The sequence below is a fragment of the Canis lupus genome, chromosome 8 (genome assembly GCF_011100685.1).
Source record: "Canis lupus familiaris isolate Mischka breed German Shepherd chromosome 8, alternate assembly UU_Cfam_GSD_1.0, whole genome shotgun sequence".
NCBI lineage: Eukaryota > Metazoa > Chordata > Mammalia > Carnivora > Canidae > Canis > Canis lupus.
This window is the reverse complement of record NC_049229.1, coordinates 35,341,182-35,355,878: the sequence shown is the minus strand read 5'-3', so window position 1 is coordinate 35,355,878 and position 14,697 is coordinate 35,341,182. Positions and strand designations below refer to the sequence as shown.

General features: G+C 37.6%; 1 protein-coding gene and 1 long non-coding RNA gene across 4 annotated transcripts in view; one reads left to right on the top strand and one right to left on the bottom strand.

Annotated features, from left to right (window-relative positions):
• Positions 1 to 12,790, bottom strand: part of LRRC9 (leucine rich repeat containing 9) — a 157,879-nt gene extending 145,089 nt beyond the window's left edge. The window contains exons 1-7 of one of the 3 annotated variants that reach the window (XM_038544856.1): positions 12,256 to 12,790; positions 4,516 to 4,571; positions 3,323 to 3,403; positions 2,786 to 3,004; positions 1,155 to 1,295; positions 557 to 620; positions 201 to 271 (exon numbers count right to left, since the gene is read on the bottom strand). In XM_038544856.1, coding sequence (XP_038400784.1) covers positions 201 to 271; positions 557 to 620; positions 1,155 to 1,295; positions 2,786 to 3,004; positions 3,323 to 3,370 — 543 coding nt within the window. In that variant the 5' untranslated portion in view covers positions 3,371 to 3,403; positions 4,516 to 4,571; positions 12,256 to 12,790. The remainder of the gene's footprint in view (positions 1 to 200; positions 272 to 556; positions 621 to 1,154; positions 1,296 to 2,785; positions 3,005 to 3,322; positions 3,404 to 4,515; positions 4,572 to 12,255) is intronic. The other 2 variants (XM_038544858.1, XM_038544857.1) reach the window with 2 other exon arrangements.
• Positions 12,116 to 13,747, top strand: LOC111097060. The gene is made up of 2 exons (XR_005363345.1): positions 12,116 to 12,870; positions 12,992 to 13,747. It is a non-coding gene; the product is annotated as an uncharacterized LOC111097060 (long non-coding RNA).
• The last annotated feature ends 950 nt before the right edge of the window (positions 13,748 to 14,697 follow it).

Genomic DNA, 14,697 nt, shown 5'->3' with positions numbered 1-14,697 from the left:
AACCAAGTAAATAGCTTCTTGTTTGGTTTTAATAGTGTCAGATCATTAGGGTCAACTTAATCAGCTGCCTCTAAAATTTCCTAGAGTATCGAGTAGTCCAAAATAATTAAATTCCTCCACGAAAGGGAACTATTTAGTACATTTTCTGCAATAAGCTGGTTCATCTAGGTTGGTAAATAGACTGTTCCACTTAAACATACCTTGAAGGAACATATTTGGTTACCAGAAAGGTTTAATCTTTCCAGCTGTTCATTGGGATCAAGACATCGACCTTTAATTTAAAAAACAAGATGAAAGAACAATTAAATTTCTTATTTTGCCTGTTGTTCATATCCTGTAATATTTCTTGCCTATAACTAAGACTAACAGTAACACTGTATAGTTAGTAACAACTAATTAATGGGTAATATTTTCACATCCTATAATCATAGATTTAGAGATACTATGCAAAATATCATACAAAACAGTATAAAAAAAGAAATCCAAGAATGTGGTTTTCATACTGATGACAAATTATTGTAGCATTGTTTCATATTCCAAGTAAAATAATACATACCAATGCTGCTTATTAGATTTCCAGCAAGATTGAGGTCATTTAAATTCTTCAAAGTTTGCAAGCCCTAAAAATTTAGACAACATATCATTTAGAAGTTAGTAAAATACATATTTATAAATGATCTGATCAATCTGGTTAGTTCTCCAGGTGTTCTGAACTGGGTGCTGTGTACTTCTCAAGCACAGGGCTAAGTGGTGCCTTAATGAAATCATGTTTGTTTCTCTGCAATATGGGGAGAATTATTGGAGGAGGAGGGAACAGGGAGGGAAGGGGAGAGGAAAGGAGAAGATAAGTAGGAAGAAAAACACATCAGAGTGTGTTTATAATCTTTGGCAAGTTATATATATAATTTCTCTGAATCTCTATTTATTTAACCTTCAAAGAAGAAATAATACCTTACCTCCAAGGCTTGGTGGGAGGAATAAAGAAAACAATATATATGAAGTTTTCTACACATTATAAATGCTGTATACATGTTAGTTTGTCTTAACAATAATTAAACTAGTCCTAAATATGTCCATAATATGATCTTGGACTTTGTGGTTAAAACTCCACAGGACTAACTGACTTTACATATAAATTATCGAAATTATCTTACCTCAATATTTTTAATTGTATTGTGGTTCAGCCAGAGAACCTCCAATCTGAGTAATTTCTCTAAATTTTCTATTTTGGAAATTTTATTATAATATAAATACAGTTTTTCTAAATTTCTACATTCTTGAAGACCTCCAATTTTCTGTAAAAAAAAAAAGAGAGAGAGACTGAATAGTGTTAATTTATGGTTTTGGAATTATCCTTTTAATAAAATAGATTTTAGATACAATTTCTTTTAAAAATCATATTTTATTGCAAAGTGTATCCAACAAAATGAACTAAATTTTTAAAATATTTTATTTATTTTAGAGAGAGAGAGAGAGCACCCACCTGTGAGCAGGGGGAGGGGCAAAGGGAGAGGAAGAGAGAGAGAGAGAGAGAGAATCTCAAGTAGATTCTGCTCTGAATGTGGAGCCTGATGCAGGGCTCCATCTCATGACCCTGAGATCCTAACTTGAGCTGAAATCAAAGAATTGGACACTTAACTGACTGAGCTACTATGAGATAGAACTAAACATTTTATTTATTTATTTATTTATTTATTTATTTATTTATTTATTCATTTATAAAGATTTTATTTATTTATTCATGAGAGACACAGAGAGAGGGGCAGAGACATAGGCAGAGGGAGAAGCAGGCTCCCTGTAGGGAGCTTGATATGGGACTTGATTCCGGAACTCCAGGATCACACCCTGAGCCAAAGGGAGACACTCAACCACTGAGCCACCTAGGTGTCCCTGAACTAAACATTTTAAAAGAAAAAACATGGAATCCCTCCACCTAACTGCAGTATTTTCAATATTTATATTCTTTTAAAATTTTAATCAATTCTATACTTATTTTTATATTATAATCATAATACCTATATGATTTTGTGGATTTTTTTAAACTTAAGACAATCTAAAATGTTTTCATAATCATTCAAATAATAATATCTAATAATTACAAAATATTTCATGAAGTTATAACAACTTTCTTAAAAATACCTGTATGTGTGAAATATTTGTTTCAAATTTTTAGCTCTTATAAATAGTACTGCAACGAATAATTTCATGTTTTTCTCTGCTGTTGAATTACTCCTCCAGGTTAAAATCTTAGAATTAGAGATTTCTGAGTCAAAAAGATTTTTCTTAACTCATTATACACTTTGCAATATTGCTTTTCAATATATGTGTTACAATTTTCTTTTTTTTTTAAAGATTTTATTTTTAAGTAATCTCTACACCCAAGGTGGGCTTAAACTCATAACCTCAAGATCAAGAGTTACATGCTCCACTGAGCCAGTCAGGCTCCCCTAGATGTTACAATTTTCATACAACCAATAGTGACTAAACCAATTTAAACCAATTTACTATTAAGCAATACTGGATATTATGTGATCTGATCTGATTACTAAAAGGTAGAATATGTCTATATTTTGATTCTTTATATGTATTTTCTCCTTTGTAGAAATCTATTACCCGTTTATCTGTTTTGTTCACTGGGTAAAAGGTTTTATTTCAATTCATCATGTATGTCCCTCCCCAATCATCTGTTTTGATACATGACTCATGCATGTATTTCAAGAACTATTTTTCCAAAGCCAAAGAATTCAACATAAAATACTTCATATAAGGTTATATTCAGACTTACCTCTATGCAGCATTCAGCAATCCAAAGTTCTTTCAGCCGTGAACAAGTTTCTAGCCCTGAAATTTCTTTTATGTCTTGAGCAACAATTGTGAGGCTTGTTAAATTAGGAAATAATGACAATCCAACTATACGGGGATACCCTGAGAAGAACATCTCCAGTTTTGACGTATCTGATCCTTCTCGTCCAACCATCTCATAAGACAAACCATTGCATAAACACTGTTTCAAAAAAAGAAATTGGGTTTCCTTTTAAATATATTTAGTACTTAAATAAATATTACTTATTTAAAATAAAAAAATTAAAAATTATATTTGCTGTTAGAAATGACAAACTGAAAAAAAAAAAAGAAATGACAAACTGTGAATTGCACTGATGTCTTCACAAGAAGGAAAGCTATACCATATATATGATTTTTCTCTGCTTCCAAAGGTCATGGAGTAGAAGAAATCTCTAGGTAAGCTCCAGAAAGGAGGGTAAAAATGTTCCATTTAACACTTATGCAAATGTTATTGAAAAGAAATTTGGCTTTGACTCACCAGTTCCTTAATTATTTCTTCTTGGTTTAGGTTTTCACATTCAATCATCTTCCATTAAAAATAAAGATCATAATAATATATCTGTTAAGGAAAATGAAAAGTTGAAATAAAATAAATTCTAGAGTTCTGTCAGTCTAAGTTGAAGGAGGCTTAAAGCTACTTAGGTGGAAATTTTCATTCAGTAAAATGAAAATTGTGGCCTGAAATTTTCATACTGTATAATACCAACTGTTTGTCTAGGTCCCAAGACAATCCATTCCATCTCTAAAATTTTCTATTAGAAAGTCATTTTTTATTTTGAATTTAATTCTGTCTCTCCATAACTCCAATCTATTGTTATTCTACCTGCTGAGTTCAAATAAAACAGTATTTTTCTTCTACACTGTAAGCCTTTAATACTTGAAGAACATAGTCATCTCTCGTCTACAACTTTACCTCACTCCCCAGTTCATGTCTTTCAGTTCTCTCACTAGAGATATCCCTGTTTCTCTCCTTTGAACATGCTCCAGTTTATCCTTCCCATTATACTGTTGTGTACAAAAGTGAACATAGCTCTCCAAGTGTATGAGCAAAGAAAAGAAACTTCAGGGCTTAGTGACATACCTGGCATGGGAATAAGTATTTATTAAAGTTAGCCAACGTTTTTTAGATGTTATGAACTAAATACCTAAGTAGCTACAATAAACAACCCATTTTTTGGTAATTCTTAATATATTCTTTATATGATTCCAGACATACACTATTTTTAAAATACAAGGATCTAGGTTTTACTTACTTATTTTTAAAAAAGATTTTATTCATTTATTCATGAGAGACAGAGAGAGAGAGAGAGAGAGAGAGAGAGACAGAGACAGAGACATAGGCAAGAGGGGAGAAGCAGGTTCCCCGCGGGGAGCCTGATGTAGGACTCTGTCCCAGGACCCCAGGATCATGGCCTGAGCCAAAGGCAGACGCTCAACCACTGAGCCACTCAGGCATCCCAGAACCTAGGTTTTAATATGATGACACAACAAAGCAAAATGTAGGTATGATATTACTGTGATCTTACTTTTTACAGAAATTCCCCTGTAGTTATATATGGGTGTACATCTGTGTATGTATATGTGTGTGTGTGTGCGTGCGTGTGTGTATACTCCTTTCTCTGTAAGGAGAAAATATGTAAAGATACATACTAAATTGTTAACATGAGTTACCTTGGATGCAGGTAGTTTGGTTATAATAGGCGTTGAGAGGTTGGATAGGGATAGATCTAGGTAAAATGGAAAAGAAAAAACAACTTAAAATCATGTTTAGTATTGTATACTATGAATATATAAGCCATTTATTTATTCATTCTACTATTAGTAGACATTTGGAATGTCTCCAAGCCTGAAGGTAAATAGTGCTTCCTTGAATAGTTTTATCATGCAAGACATTTGGTACACAATTAGTCTGAGTCTATACCTATAAGTGGAATAAGAAAGAAACTATTGTATACAATATGGATGATTCCCATAAACACAATGCTGAGCAAAGGAAGATACACATACAGTGAGATTTTTACTCTGTGGCTCTGTTCACACAAAATTGGAAAACAAACCAATTTATGGAATTAGAAGAAGTTAGGATAGTGGTTACCTTTCAGGAGTGAGTGACTAGGAGGAGGTAAAGAGGGGCTCCAGAGTACTGATGATGTATTTCATAATCTGTGTGCTGGCTAAAGGAATGCATTCACTTTGAGAAAATAAAATTAGATATCCAAGATCTGTGTGATTTCTTTTTTTTAAATTTTTATTTATTTATGATAGTCACACACACACAGAGAGAGAGAGAGAGAGAGAGGCAGAGAGATAGGCAGAGGGAGAAGCAGGCTCCATGCACCGGGAGCCCGACGTGGGATTCGATCCCGGGTCTCCAGGATCGCGCCCTGGGCCAAAGGCAGGCGCTAAACCACTGTACCACCCAGGGATCCCCTGTGTGATTTCTATATATATGTTACACTTAAAATGAAATTTTACTTAAATATTTATTTAAAAAGTATATGTTTACTTTCGTTCATTCATGCAAAATTATATATTGTACACATAAATTTAAAATTTTAAGAAAAAAATATGGTGACTTGTGTCTATCTACCTACCTTCTCTCCCCAAATACCACTAAAATGACTAGCAAATATGAAAATAAGAAGGGAATATATAGCAGTGCTAGGAAAAGAGATTGATTGCCAGAGATGTTGAGAAAGATATTTTGCTGTTATTGTTTTTATTTAATTTCCAGTATAGGTAACATACAGTGGTAAATTCGTTTCAAGTGTACAATATAGGGATTCGACAATTCTATGTATTATGCAGTGTTCATCATGATAAGAGTACTCTTAATCCCCTTCGCCTATTTCATCCACCCACCCACCTCCACTTTGTTAACCATCCATTTGTTCTCTCTAGTTAAGAGTCTGTTTTTTTAGTTTGCTTTCTTTTTTTCCCCCTTTGCTCATTTGTTTTGTTTCTTAAATTCCACATATAAGTGAAGTCATATGGTATTTGTCTTTCTCTGACTGGTTTATTTCACTTAGTATTATACTCTCTAGATCTATCCCTGTCATTGCAAATGGCAAGATTTTATTATTTTTTATGCCTGAATAAATAACATTCCATCGTATGTGTTTGTCTCCTCTCTCTCTCTCTCTCTCTCTGTGTGTGTGTATATATATATATATATATATATATATATATATCTCCATTCTTTATCCATTCATCTATTGATGAATACTTAGGCTGTTTCCACAGTTTGGCTATTATAAATCATGTTGCAATAATCATAAGGGTGCATATAGCCCTTCGAATTAGTGTTTTCCTATTCTTTGGGTAAACATCCAGTAGTGCATCTACTGTATCATAGGGTAGTTGCTAAAAATATCATAGCTATTTTTAATTTTTTAAGGAGCCTCTATACTTTCTTTCCACAGTGGCTGCATCAGCTTGCATTCCCAATAGTGTATGAGGGTTCCTTTTTCTTCACATTCTTGCCAATTAACTGTTGTTTCTTGTGTTTTTATTTTAGACATTCTGACAGGTGTGAGGTGATATCTCACAGTAGCTTTGATTGGCATTTCCCTGGTGATGAGTGATGTTGAGCATCTTTTCTTGTTTTTTGGCCATCTGCATGTCTTCTTTGGAGAAATGTCTGTTCATGTCTTCTGCCTATTTTTAATTGGATTATTTGTTTTTTTGGTGTGTTAATAGTTTGGATACTAACCCTTTATCAGATATGTTGTTAACAAATATATTCTCTCATTCAGTAGGTTCTCTTTTAGTCTTGCTGTTTCCTTTTCTGTGCAGAAGCTTTTTATTTTGATGTAGTCCCAATAGTTTATTTTTGCTAGTTTCTCTTGCCTCAGGAGACATATCCAGAAAGATGTTGCCACTCCAATGTCAGAGAAATTACTGCCTGTGCTCTGTTTTAGGATTTTTATGGTTTCAGGTTTCACATTTAGGTCTTTAATCTATTTTTAATTTATTTTTGTGTATGATGTAAGAAAGTGGTTCAGTTTCATTTTTTTGCATGTAGCTGTCCAGTTTTCCCAACACCATTTGCTGAAGAGACTTTTTCCCATTGCATATTCTTGCTTCCTTTGTTGAAGATTAACCATATAATTGTGTGTATATTCCTGGGTTTTTAATTCTGTTCCATTGATCTATGTATCTATTTTTGTGCCCATAACATCCTGTTTTGATTACTGCAGCTTTGTAATATAACTTGAAGTCTGAATTGTGATACCTCCAATTTTGTTTTTCTTTTTTAAGATTGCTTGGGCTATCTGGGGTCTTTTGTGGTTCCATATACATTTTAGGATTGTTTGTTCTATTTCTGTGAAAATTGCTGTTAGTAAGTTGATAGGGATTGCATTAAACGTGTAGATTGGTTTGGGTAGTATAGACATTTAAATGATATTTGTTCTTCCAATCCATAAGCATGGAATATCTTTCCGTTTCTTTGTGTTGTCTTCAATTTCCTTCATCAGTGTTTTATAGTTTTCAGAGTACAGGTCTTTCACACCTTTGGTTAAGTTTATTCCTGGGGATTTTATTAAGGAAAAGTCTTTTGAATGGAAATGAAGTAGACAGATTGAGACTGAGAGAAAAGCCCATCAGTACAAACCAGCCCCCCAAATTCAAGGTACCAGGAAAGAAGTTTTACAAAACTATCTTTAAAAATTCCCCAAACTTGGAGCAGCAGTAACTGGGAAGGTGGCGGCTGTGAGCCACCCAAGGGAACCAAATCAAAGGGCTTTGAGATCTGTGTCAGAGTCTATTTGTATTCAGGCTTTGTAAATTGGAGACACAGGTTGACCTTGCTGAGTTGAGAAGATGGGCTCCAGCTAACATCACAGATACAAACAGCTAACATCACAGACATAAAAAATACAGCCAGAAAATTATCCTAGAATCTCTACCTATTTATCCACTCATTCATTAATATATGTGTTGACATATTGATAATCTACCTGTCAGAAAGTGATAGGGGTAGGAGGAAAGAAAAATCTTTTCCAATAAGGTAGCATGTGGGCAAAGAGCTGAAGGAAATGAGGGAGTGTGAGCTCTGAGGAAATCTGAGGGAAATGCATCTAGGCAGAGGGAAGAGCACATGCAAAAAAAGAAAATAGGGTAAAAGGGTACTTGGCATGCTTGCAGAATTGCAATGAAAATGATATGGCCAGAGCACAGCTAGGGAAATGGAGACTGGTAGGATGTGACACCAGAGAGGTACTGCGGGCCAGATCATGTGCTAGTTTGATTTGGAGGCCCTTGTGAGGATTTTAGATTTTATTATTATGAGTAAGATGGAAAGCTCTACAAGGACTTTGAGGGGGAGAGTAATGTGAGCTGTCTTAAGTTTTGAAACGGATTACCCTCAAAGGATCTGCTGAAAATAGACTGTAGGGGTCTAGGGTAAGAAGCAAGGAGACCAGTTAAGGGATAGTTGTAATAATATAAAAGAGAGAGGATGGTGGTTGGAGTGGGGTGGTGGTAGCGGTGGTGGTGAGAAGTAGTTAGATGATGGATTTACACTGAAGGTAATACTGATCTTTCCTTTTTTTCTTGGCATCAGCAACTGTCAATTCTTTGGTACCCCCAAGATATTACAGCACAGGCTGCAGGAGTGGCTAGGCAAGGGAGCACTTTGCAAGGAACAGCTTGAAAGAATTTAGAGACCCGTTAGAGGCCCATATATGGATGCAGGCCACAGTCATCCCTCCCTAGGATTATTTGGATGCCATACTAAGTAAAGGAGGGCTTTGTGCCACCACTTCTCATCAGAAAAGAAGCCCCTACATGCTGGTTTAATGTCTGCACACACAAAATGAAAGCCTGCCTTCCCACTACCACACAAGGAACAAACAAAGCCTGTTCTCAGTACATCCAAAGTCACCCAGTGGTGATCCAAGTTATCTAGTCTATATCCAAGATGTCTACTCCAAAAAAAATTTAACTATTGTCTTTGTTATTCACTAAATTATCACATATATTTGAGCCTAATTTTGGACTTTTCAACCTGTATTTTCCCTTAGCGCTGTCTTTTCCTATAGTATCATTCTGTTTTAATTATTGTGATTTATATTAATTCCTACCTCATACTCTTTTTTAAAAAAATTCTTGGCTATTCTTTCACATTTACTTTTCCAAATAAAATGTGATAATTTCATATTTAGTGTCTAAAAATTCACTTGGGGTTTTGAGATTCTATTGTAAAGCTTAATTTAGAGAGAACTTCCACCTTCACAGTATTCTGTCTTCCTTAAGAACATGATTTAGCTCTCCATTTATTCAAGGAGACTACTTTGTCTTGATAGAGAAATATGCATATTTTGGATACCAACTTTACTTCCCACTTCATTTTATTTAGGAAAAAATCTGTTCTAATTCAATAGTTAATCAGCAAAACAACATTCAATTAAATCGCCTCCAATTCTATAATTTGTATAACTACCTCTGCATTAAGTGGAGCCTGAACCTCCGTGGTACTTCCAAGCCTCCTATGTTTCTTCAGTCACAAGCGGGCCCAGGGCTTCCAACTCAAGCTTTTGATTCCGTCAAGAATCAAGAAATGTGTCCTGTTGGCCAGCTTGTACCCACTCTCTTCCACTTCGGGAAAGTACTTTTCAGGGCCTGACCATCTAAAGAGACCACAGGTCTTCTTCTCTAGTCCCTTTAGGGAACCAGGAGGCACCAGGAGCTTCTAGAGCTTTCATCTTTAAAATCCCAAATTGATCCAGTCCCCTCCCCTCCCCTCTCCACTCTGGAGTGCTACTGGATGATTTCACATAACCTGGACAGAGCTGAAGTCACTGCAAATGCATGGCCTCTAACTTTATCTGGATCTTCAACGACAGATATTTTATATTTTCCTCTTTGACTTTGCCTCCTAGAGAGTAGGGCTAGAGATACAGGTCTGGGATTCATGACATAGGAACTATTCTTAACTTCTACCACTCCTCTCAAATTCTCCTTCCCACCCTTCCTCTGTGGATGATCTTGTTCCCTCCTTAACAGAGAACAGTGATACCATCAGATAGTCATTCCTTAAATTCCCTTTCCTCCTAAAAAGGTATTTCTTTCCCATCCTGACTCCTGTCTTAGTAAAAGTATTCTTTCTCTTGTCTAAAATGTGTGTTCTGATCCCATTGTCTTCAGTCTCTTTCAGAAGACTGTTATGTCCAATTTTCCTCCTCCTCATTTATTCCCATATTTTCTTCTCTAGGGTATCTCTTTTCTCCATATATCGATGTTAGATCATTTCTGTCTTAAAAAAAAAAAAAAGTCCTCCTATCCTGTATTCTATGAATAGCTGGTTTTAGATATTTTCACAGAAAATATTTAAGATACAGTAGTCATTATAGCAACACTTCACTACCTCCACTCAGTTCTTAACTCACTGCAATGTGTGGATAGGCTACTACTGCTTCTTTTGCCAAAGTCAAAATAATCTTCTAGTTGCCAAAGACACTGGACCTTGGCATGGTATCTGACAATGTTGATAACTCCCTTCTCTTAAGTTGTTTTCTTTGGTTTGACTTTTTCTCCTTGGCTTCTCTTTGTTATTTCAAATCTACTTTTCTGATCAATTGTTTTTCATCTTGATGAAAAATTACTAATCTTTATCTTCCTTTTTCCTGTACAATAAATCCAACTTCCCATATGGAAAGCTACATCTGAATGTGTCATAAGCATCTCAAATTCAGTGTGTTTGATACTGAAGTCATATTTTCCAGCCAGCCTGCTTCTCCTAGTGTATGCCTTCTTTTCTTGGCAAATGGCACATCTTTGTAAACATCCATATCAGAAACACAAGATTTAACCACTCTTTTACTCTTTCTTACAAGTTCACTCACTCATTAAATCCTTCTGCATGCTTTCTCTCTGTCTCTTATGAATAAAATAAAATCTTTAAAAAAAAGTAAAAAAAAATCCTTCTGCATGTACTTCTTAAATGTTTATCATTTTCCCTCTATTCTCTATTCTATTTGCCTCTCCATTCTATTTGCCTCTTTTGGGTCAGGACTTCATTACTTCACCTTAATCAGATGCCCTCTTTATAGTCCTACATCCCTCCAGTCCATCTTCTACACTACTGTGACAGCCAGCCTCCAGAAAGGTAAATTTGTTTAGACTACTCCCCTTGGAAGGTATTCACAGTATCCATGCTCTGACTCCTGCCTACCTTTCAAGCTCATTAACCACAAACTCCCAACACCCTAGGGTCTGGCCATAACTGGAGTTCTCTGTATGGGCTGAGGTATTTCTGTATTTTGGCATATGCTGTTTTCCTTCCCTAAAATGTTTTTTTCCCTTGACTTTATGGTATACTCCGTACATCTTTACAGATTTAAATCAAGGGTCTTCTTTGGGAAGACTTTAGTTCTCTCTGGTAGTATTACAATCATTCTCGTCCTTGTGATTCCAGTTAAGGCGTGCATATGTTCTTTTTTTTTTTTAAGATTTTATTTATTTATTCATGAGAGGCAGAGAGAGAGAGAGAGAGAGAGAGAGAGGCAGAGGGAGAAGCAGGCTCCATGAAGGGAGCCCGATGTGGGACTCGATCCCGGGACTCCAGGATCACGCCCTGGGCCGAAGGCAGGCGCTAAACCACTGAGCCACCCAGGGATCCCCGCATATGTTCTATATATAGTATCTGTCCCACTGTATTGTGATGCTTGCAGGTCTTTCCTCTCTACCAGATTACAGGTTTGCTAAAGGCAGGGACAATAAAACTATCACAGGCCTGGCACTTGCCTGGTGTTCCATAAAATTTGTTGAATAGTTTGAATTACTTGCCATGCTACAGAGTCCTATTGTGGGATAATTTGGAATATAATATAATAATATATAAATATTTGCTGTACATGACCAGAGTATAATTATAATAGAATATAAAGCACTACGTTTCTGTCTGCCATGAGAGCTGGGTGGGGTATTATCCTGAGAAAATCAAATTTCTTTTCTACAAACTAGAAGCCCTGTATGATCAAACTGTCTGCTTCCTTGGGTAGAAAGAGATGAGAATCCATGTGTTGGCACTAATGGGCCCAACAGACGCCCTTTGGGTTGTAGGTGAACAGTGTCAACTTTGGCCAAGGAGCAGTTGGTTTTCTCCGTTCTATACCTTAACGTGTACAGAAAAGGCTGCACAGGTGACACCTTCCCTTTCCTCTTCCTCTTAACCTTTGCTCTGGACACCCTGAAGGCCTCCAATAAAGACACGTCACTGTCTCATTATTACTGTCATCTCCATTGCGCCATTACTGGGCTCCTTTGACTTCGACGTTGCTTCTCTCCCGTCTTCCACCCGGGGGGTAGGGGGGCGGGCAGGCAGAGAGTGAGGAGAGGAGAACAAAGACTCCCGGGCCCGCCCACAGGTGATGTAGGCCCGAAGGCGACAAGGTGACACACACTCACCTTATCCCAGAAAGATGATGGATTCCAAGGCAATCCGACACAAACCAGAGTCCGCTCTGACCTCTCAATCCCTGTCTTGCAACAGCAGGCACGACACCTTCTCTAACCCGGGGCCTGGTGTGTATACACTCCCAGCTCCGGTTGCCTAGGAAACCTGCCCTCCGCCTCGCGCGACCTTGGAGTGGGGAGGGGGACCACAGAGGCGGGGAAAGCGGCGGCCGAGGCCGTTTCTGGGTCACGTGGCGGCACCCTCCAGCCAATCAGCAGAGGAAGGGGTCCACCCGGAAGCCCCCGCTGGTGCTGCTGGGAAACGGTGGGGAGCGGCGGGTCCGCGCGTGTGTCTGAGCCGGAGCGCATCTTTCCGTCTGTCTGCGCTGGGTCAGGGCAGCGGTCCGGAAGCACCGAGTTGTGGGCATAGTGGCAGGGACCTAGTCGCGAGGCCGCCTCCAGCCCCGGCTCTCTTTCATCGAAAGCCTGTGGCCCTCGGGGCCTGGAAGCCCGGAGCCCGGCTGGACTGGAACCTCAGAGCCCCGGCGCTGTGACGTCATAAGGCGAGCAGCCAGGCCCGACCGGGAAAGCAGCCGACGGGCCGGGGGGAAGCACGGCGCGGCCGAGGTGGGCCCTCCGAGGGACTTCTCAGCCGTCCTGGGCCGGCTCCAAAGTTACTGAAAAAAAAAAAAAAAAAAAAAAAAAAAAGCAAAGTCAAAGTAACTGTAGCTGTCCTTTCATTTCCTAGACCTGCCTGCCCCATGTGGGAGCCACTAACCCCAGGCACGCGTGGCTCTTGTGCTCTTCACCTTCCCGACCTAGTCCAAATTGAGACGTACCCTAAACTACGCGCTGTATCTTGAAGGTTTGATGTGAGGGGGGAGGAAAAATCGTGTTTGTTGAAGTCATAATATTTTTTAATATATCGGGTTAAATAAAAATGCGGTATTAAAATTTTACTTTTTAAAAGCAACGATTAGAGATTTTTGAATTACATCTGTGACTTCTATTATGTTGTTGGACAGCGTTCCTGGTTTTGTTTTGTTTTGTTTGTTTTGTGGTTCAGTTCTTTTGCGTAGAATATTTATGACGTCCAATTCAAGCGAAATAGTGCCTGTACTACCCTTTTTCCGTCACCAGATGTCCGCCTCACTCAATAGACTATAGTTTTAAACTGTTTTCCTCAAGAAAAATAGAAGTGCAGATTTAAAATATATTTCCAGGGGGCTTGTGTGGCTCAGGGGGTAGAGCATCCCACTCTTGATCTCGGGGTATAAGTTTGGTGGGGAGCCTGTTTAAAAAAAATTTCTATTTATCTAGTAACAGCATATTTGTTATGATTCCATAATTTTTTCTATCATGTTGACTGTAAACGCATAAACGTATAAAAAAGTAAATTAATTTTCCCTCTACATTTTTTATTTTACAGGAATTTATTGTCCATCTGTCATCGATTAGTTAATAAATTAATTAAAATATTTGTGACTTAGGGGTTTAAAACAAATACGGGTGAAGTCTGATTCGTATTTGCATTCTTAATATTATTTGAAAATCTAGTTGGGGACGCCTCGGTGGCACAGCGGTTGAGTGTCTGACTTTGCCTCAGGGCCTGATCCTAGAGACCTGGAATCGGGTCCCACATGGGGGTCCCCGCATGGAGCCTGCTTCTCCCTCTGCCTGTGTCTCTGCCTCTCTCTCTCTCTCTCTCTCTCTCTCTCTCTGTCTCTCTAGTTGAACAAGATGACCTGTCTTAGCAAATATTCATCTTAGGGTACAAAGACTAGATAAAGATGGTTTAGAAATCTAAATTTGTAGATTAAGAATTTAGGTCAGAAATCAATGAGGATTTTATACATCATTTAGGGGGATGGAGCTCTTTTGGATACAGTAAAGAGATGATTAAAGTATATTGTTAACAATCTGTTATGACTCTCCTAACCAGTAAAAGACTAAGGAGAGAACTAGCACACAGTTTTCTTTATATAAACAAGTAATTTTAAGACCTATTTCTAAAAAAAAAGACCTATTTCTAGGTTTTGTATTCTTCCGATGGCTTTTAACTGTAATCACCTTTTGTTCCAGATACCATCTAGAGTATGTTAACAACAGGCAATTCTTTAAGAATTATTCAGGACAAAGGCTTTAGTTTGGCAAATCACTAATGGTTATTAGCCTACAGCTACACAAGAATTCTGATTCAATTGCTGACTGGCCCATCCTTGAGCTTTTCCAATAAATATAGAGGTGCATGTATCTTTTTTGAGTTAGTGTTTTATTTCTTTGGGTAAATACCCAAGAATGAATTACTGGGGAAATGCAAATCAAAACGACAATGAGATACCACCTCACAGCAGCCAGAAAGAAAAGAAATGACAAGTGTGAGTGAGAATATATATGGAGAAAAGGGAACTCTTATGCACAGTTGGTGGGAATGTAAGTTGGTGCAGCCACTGT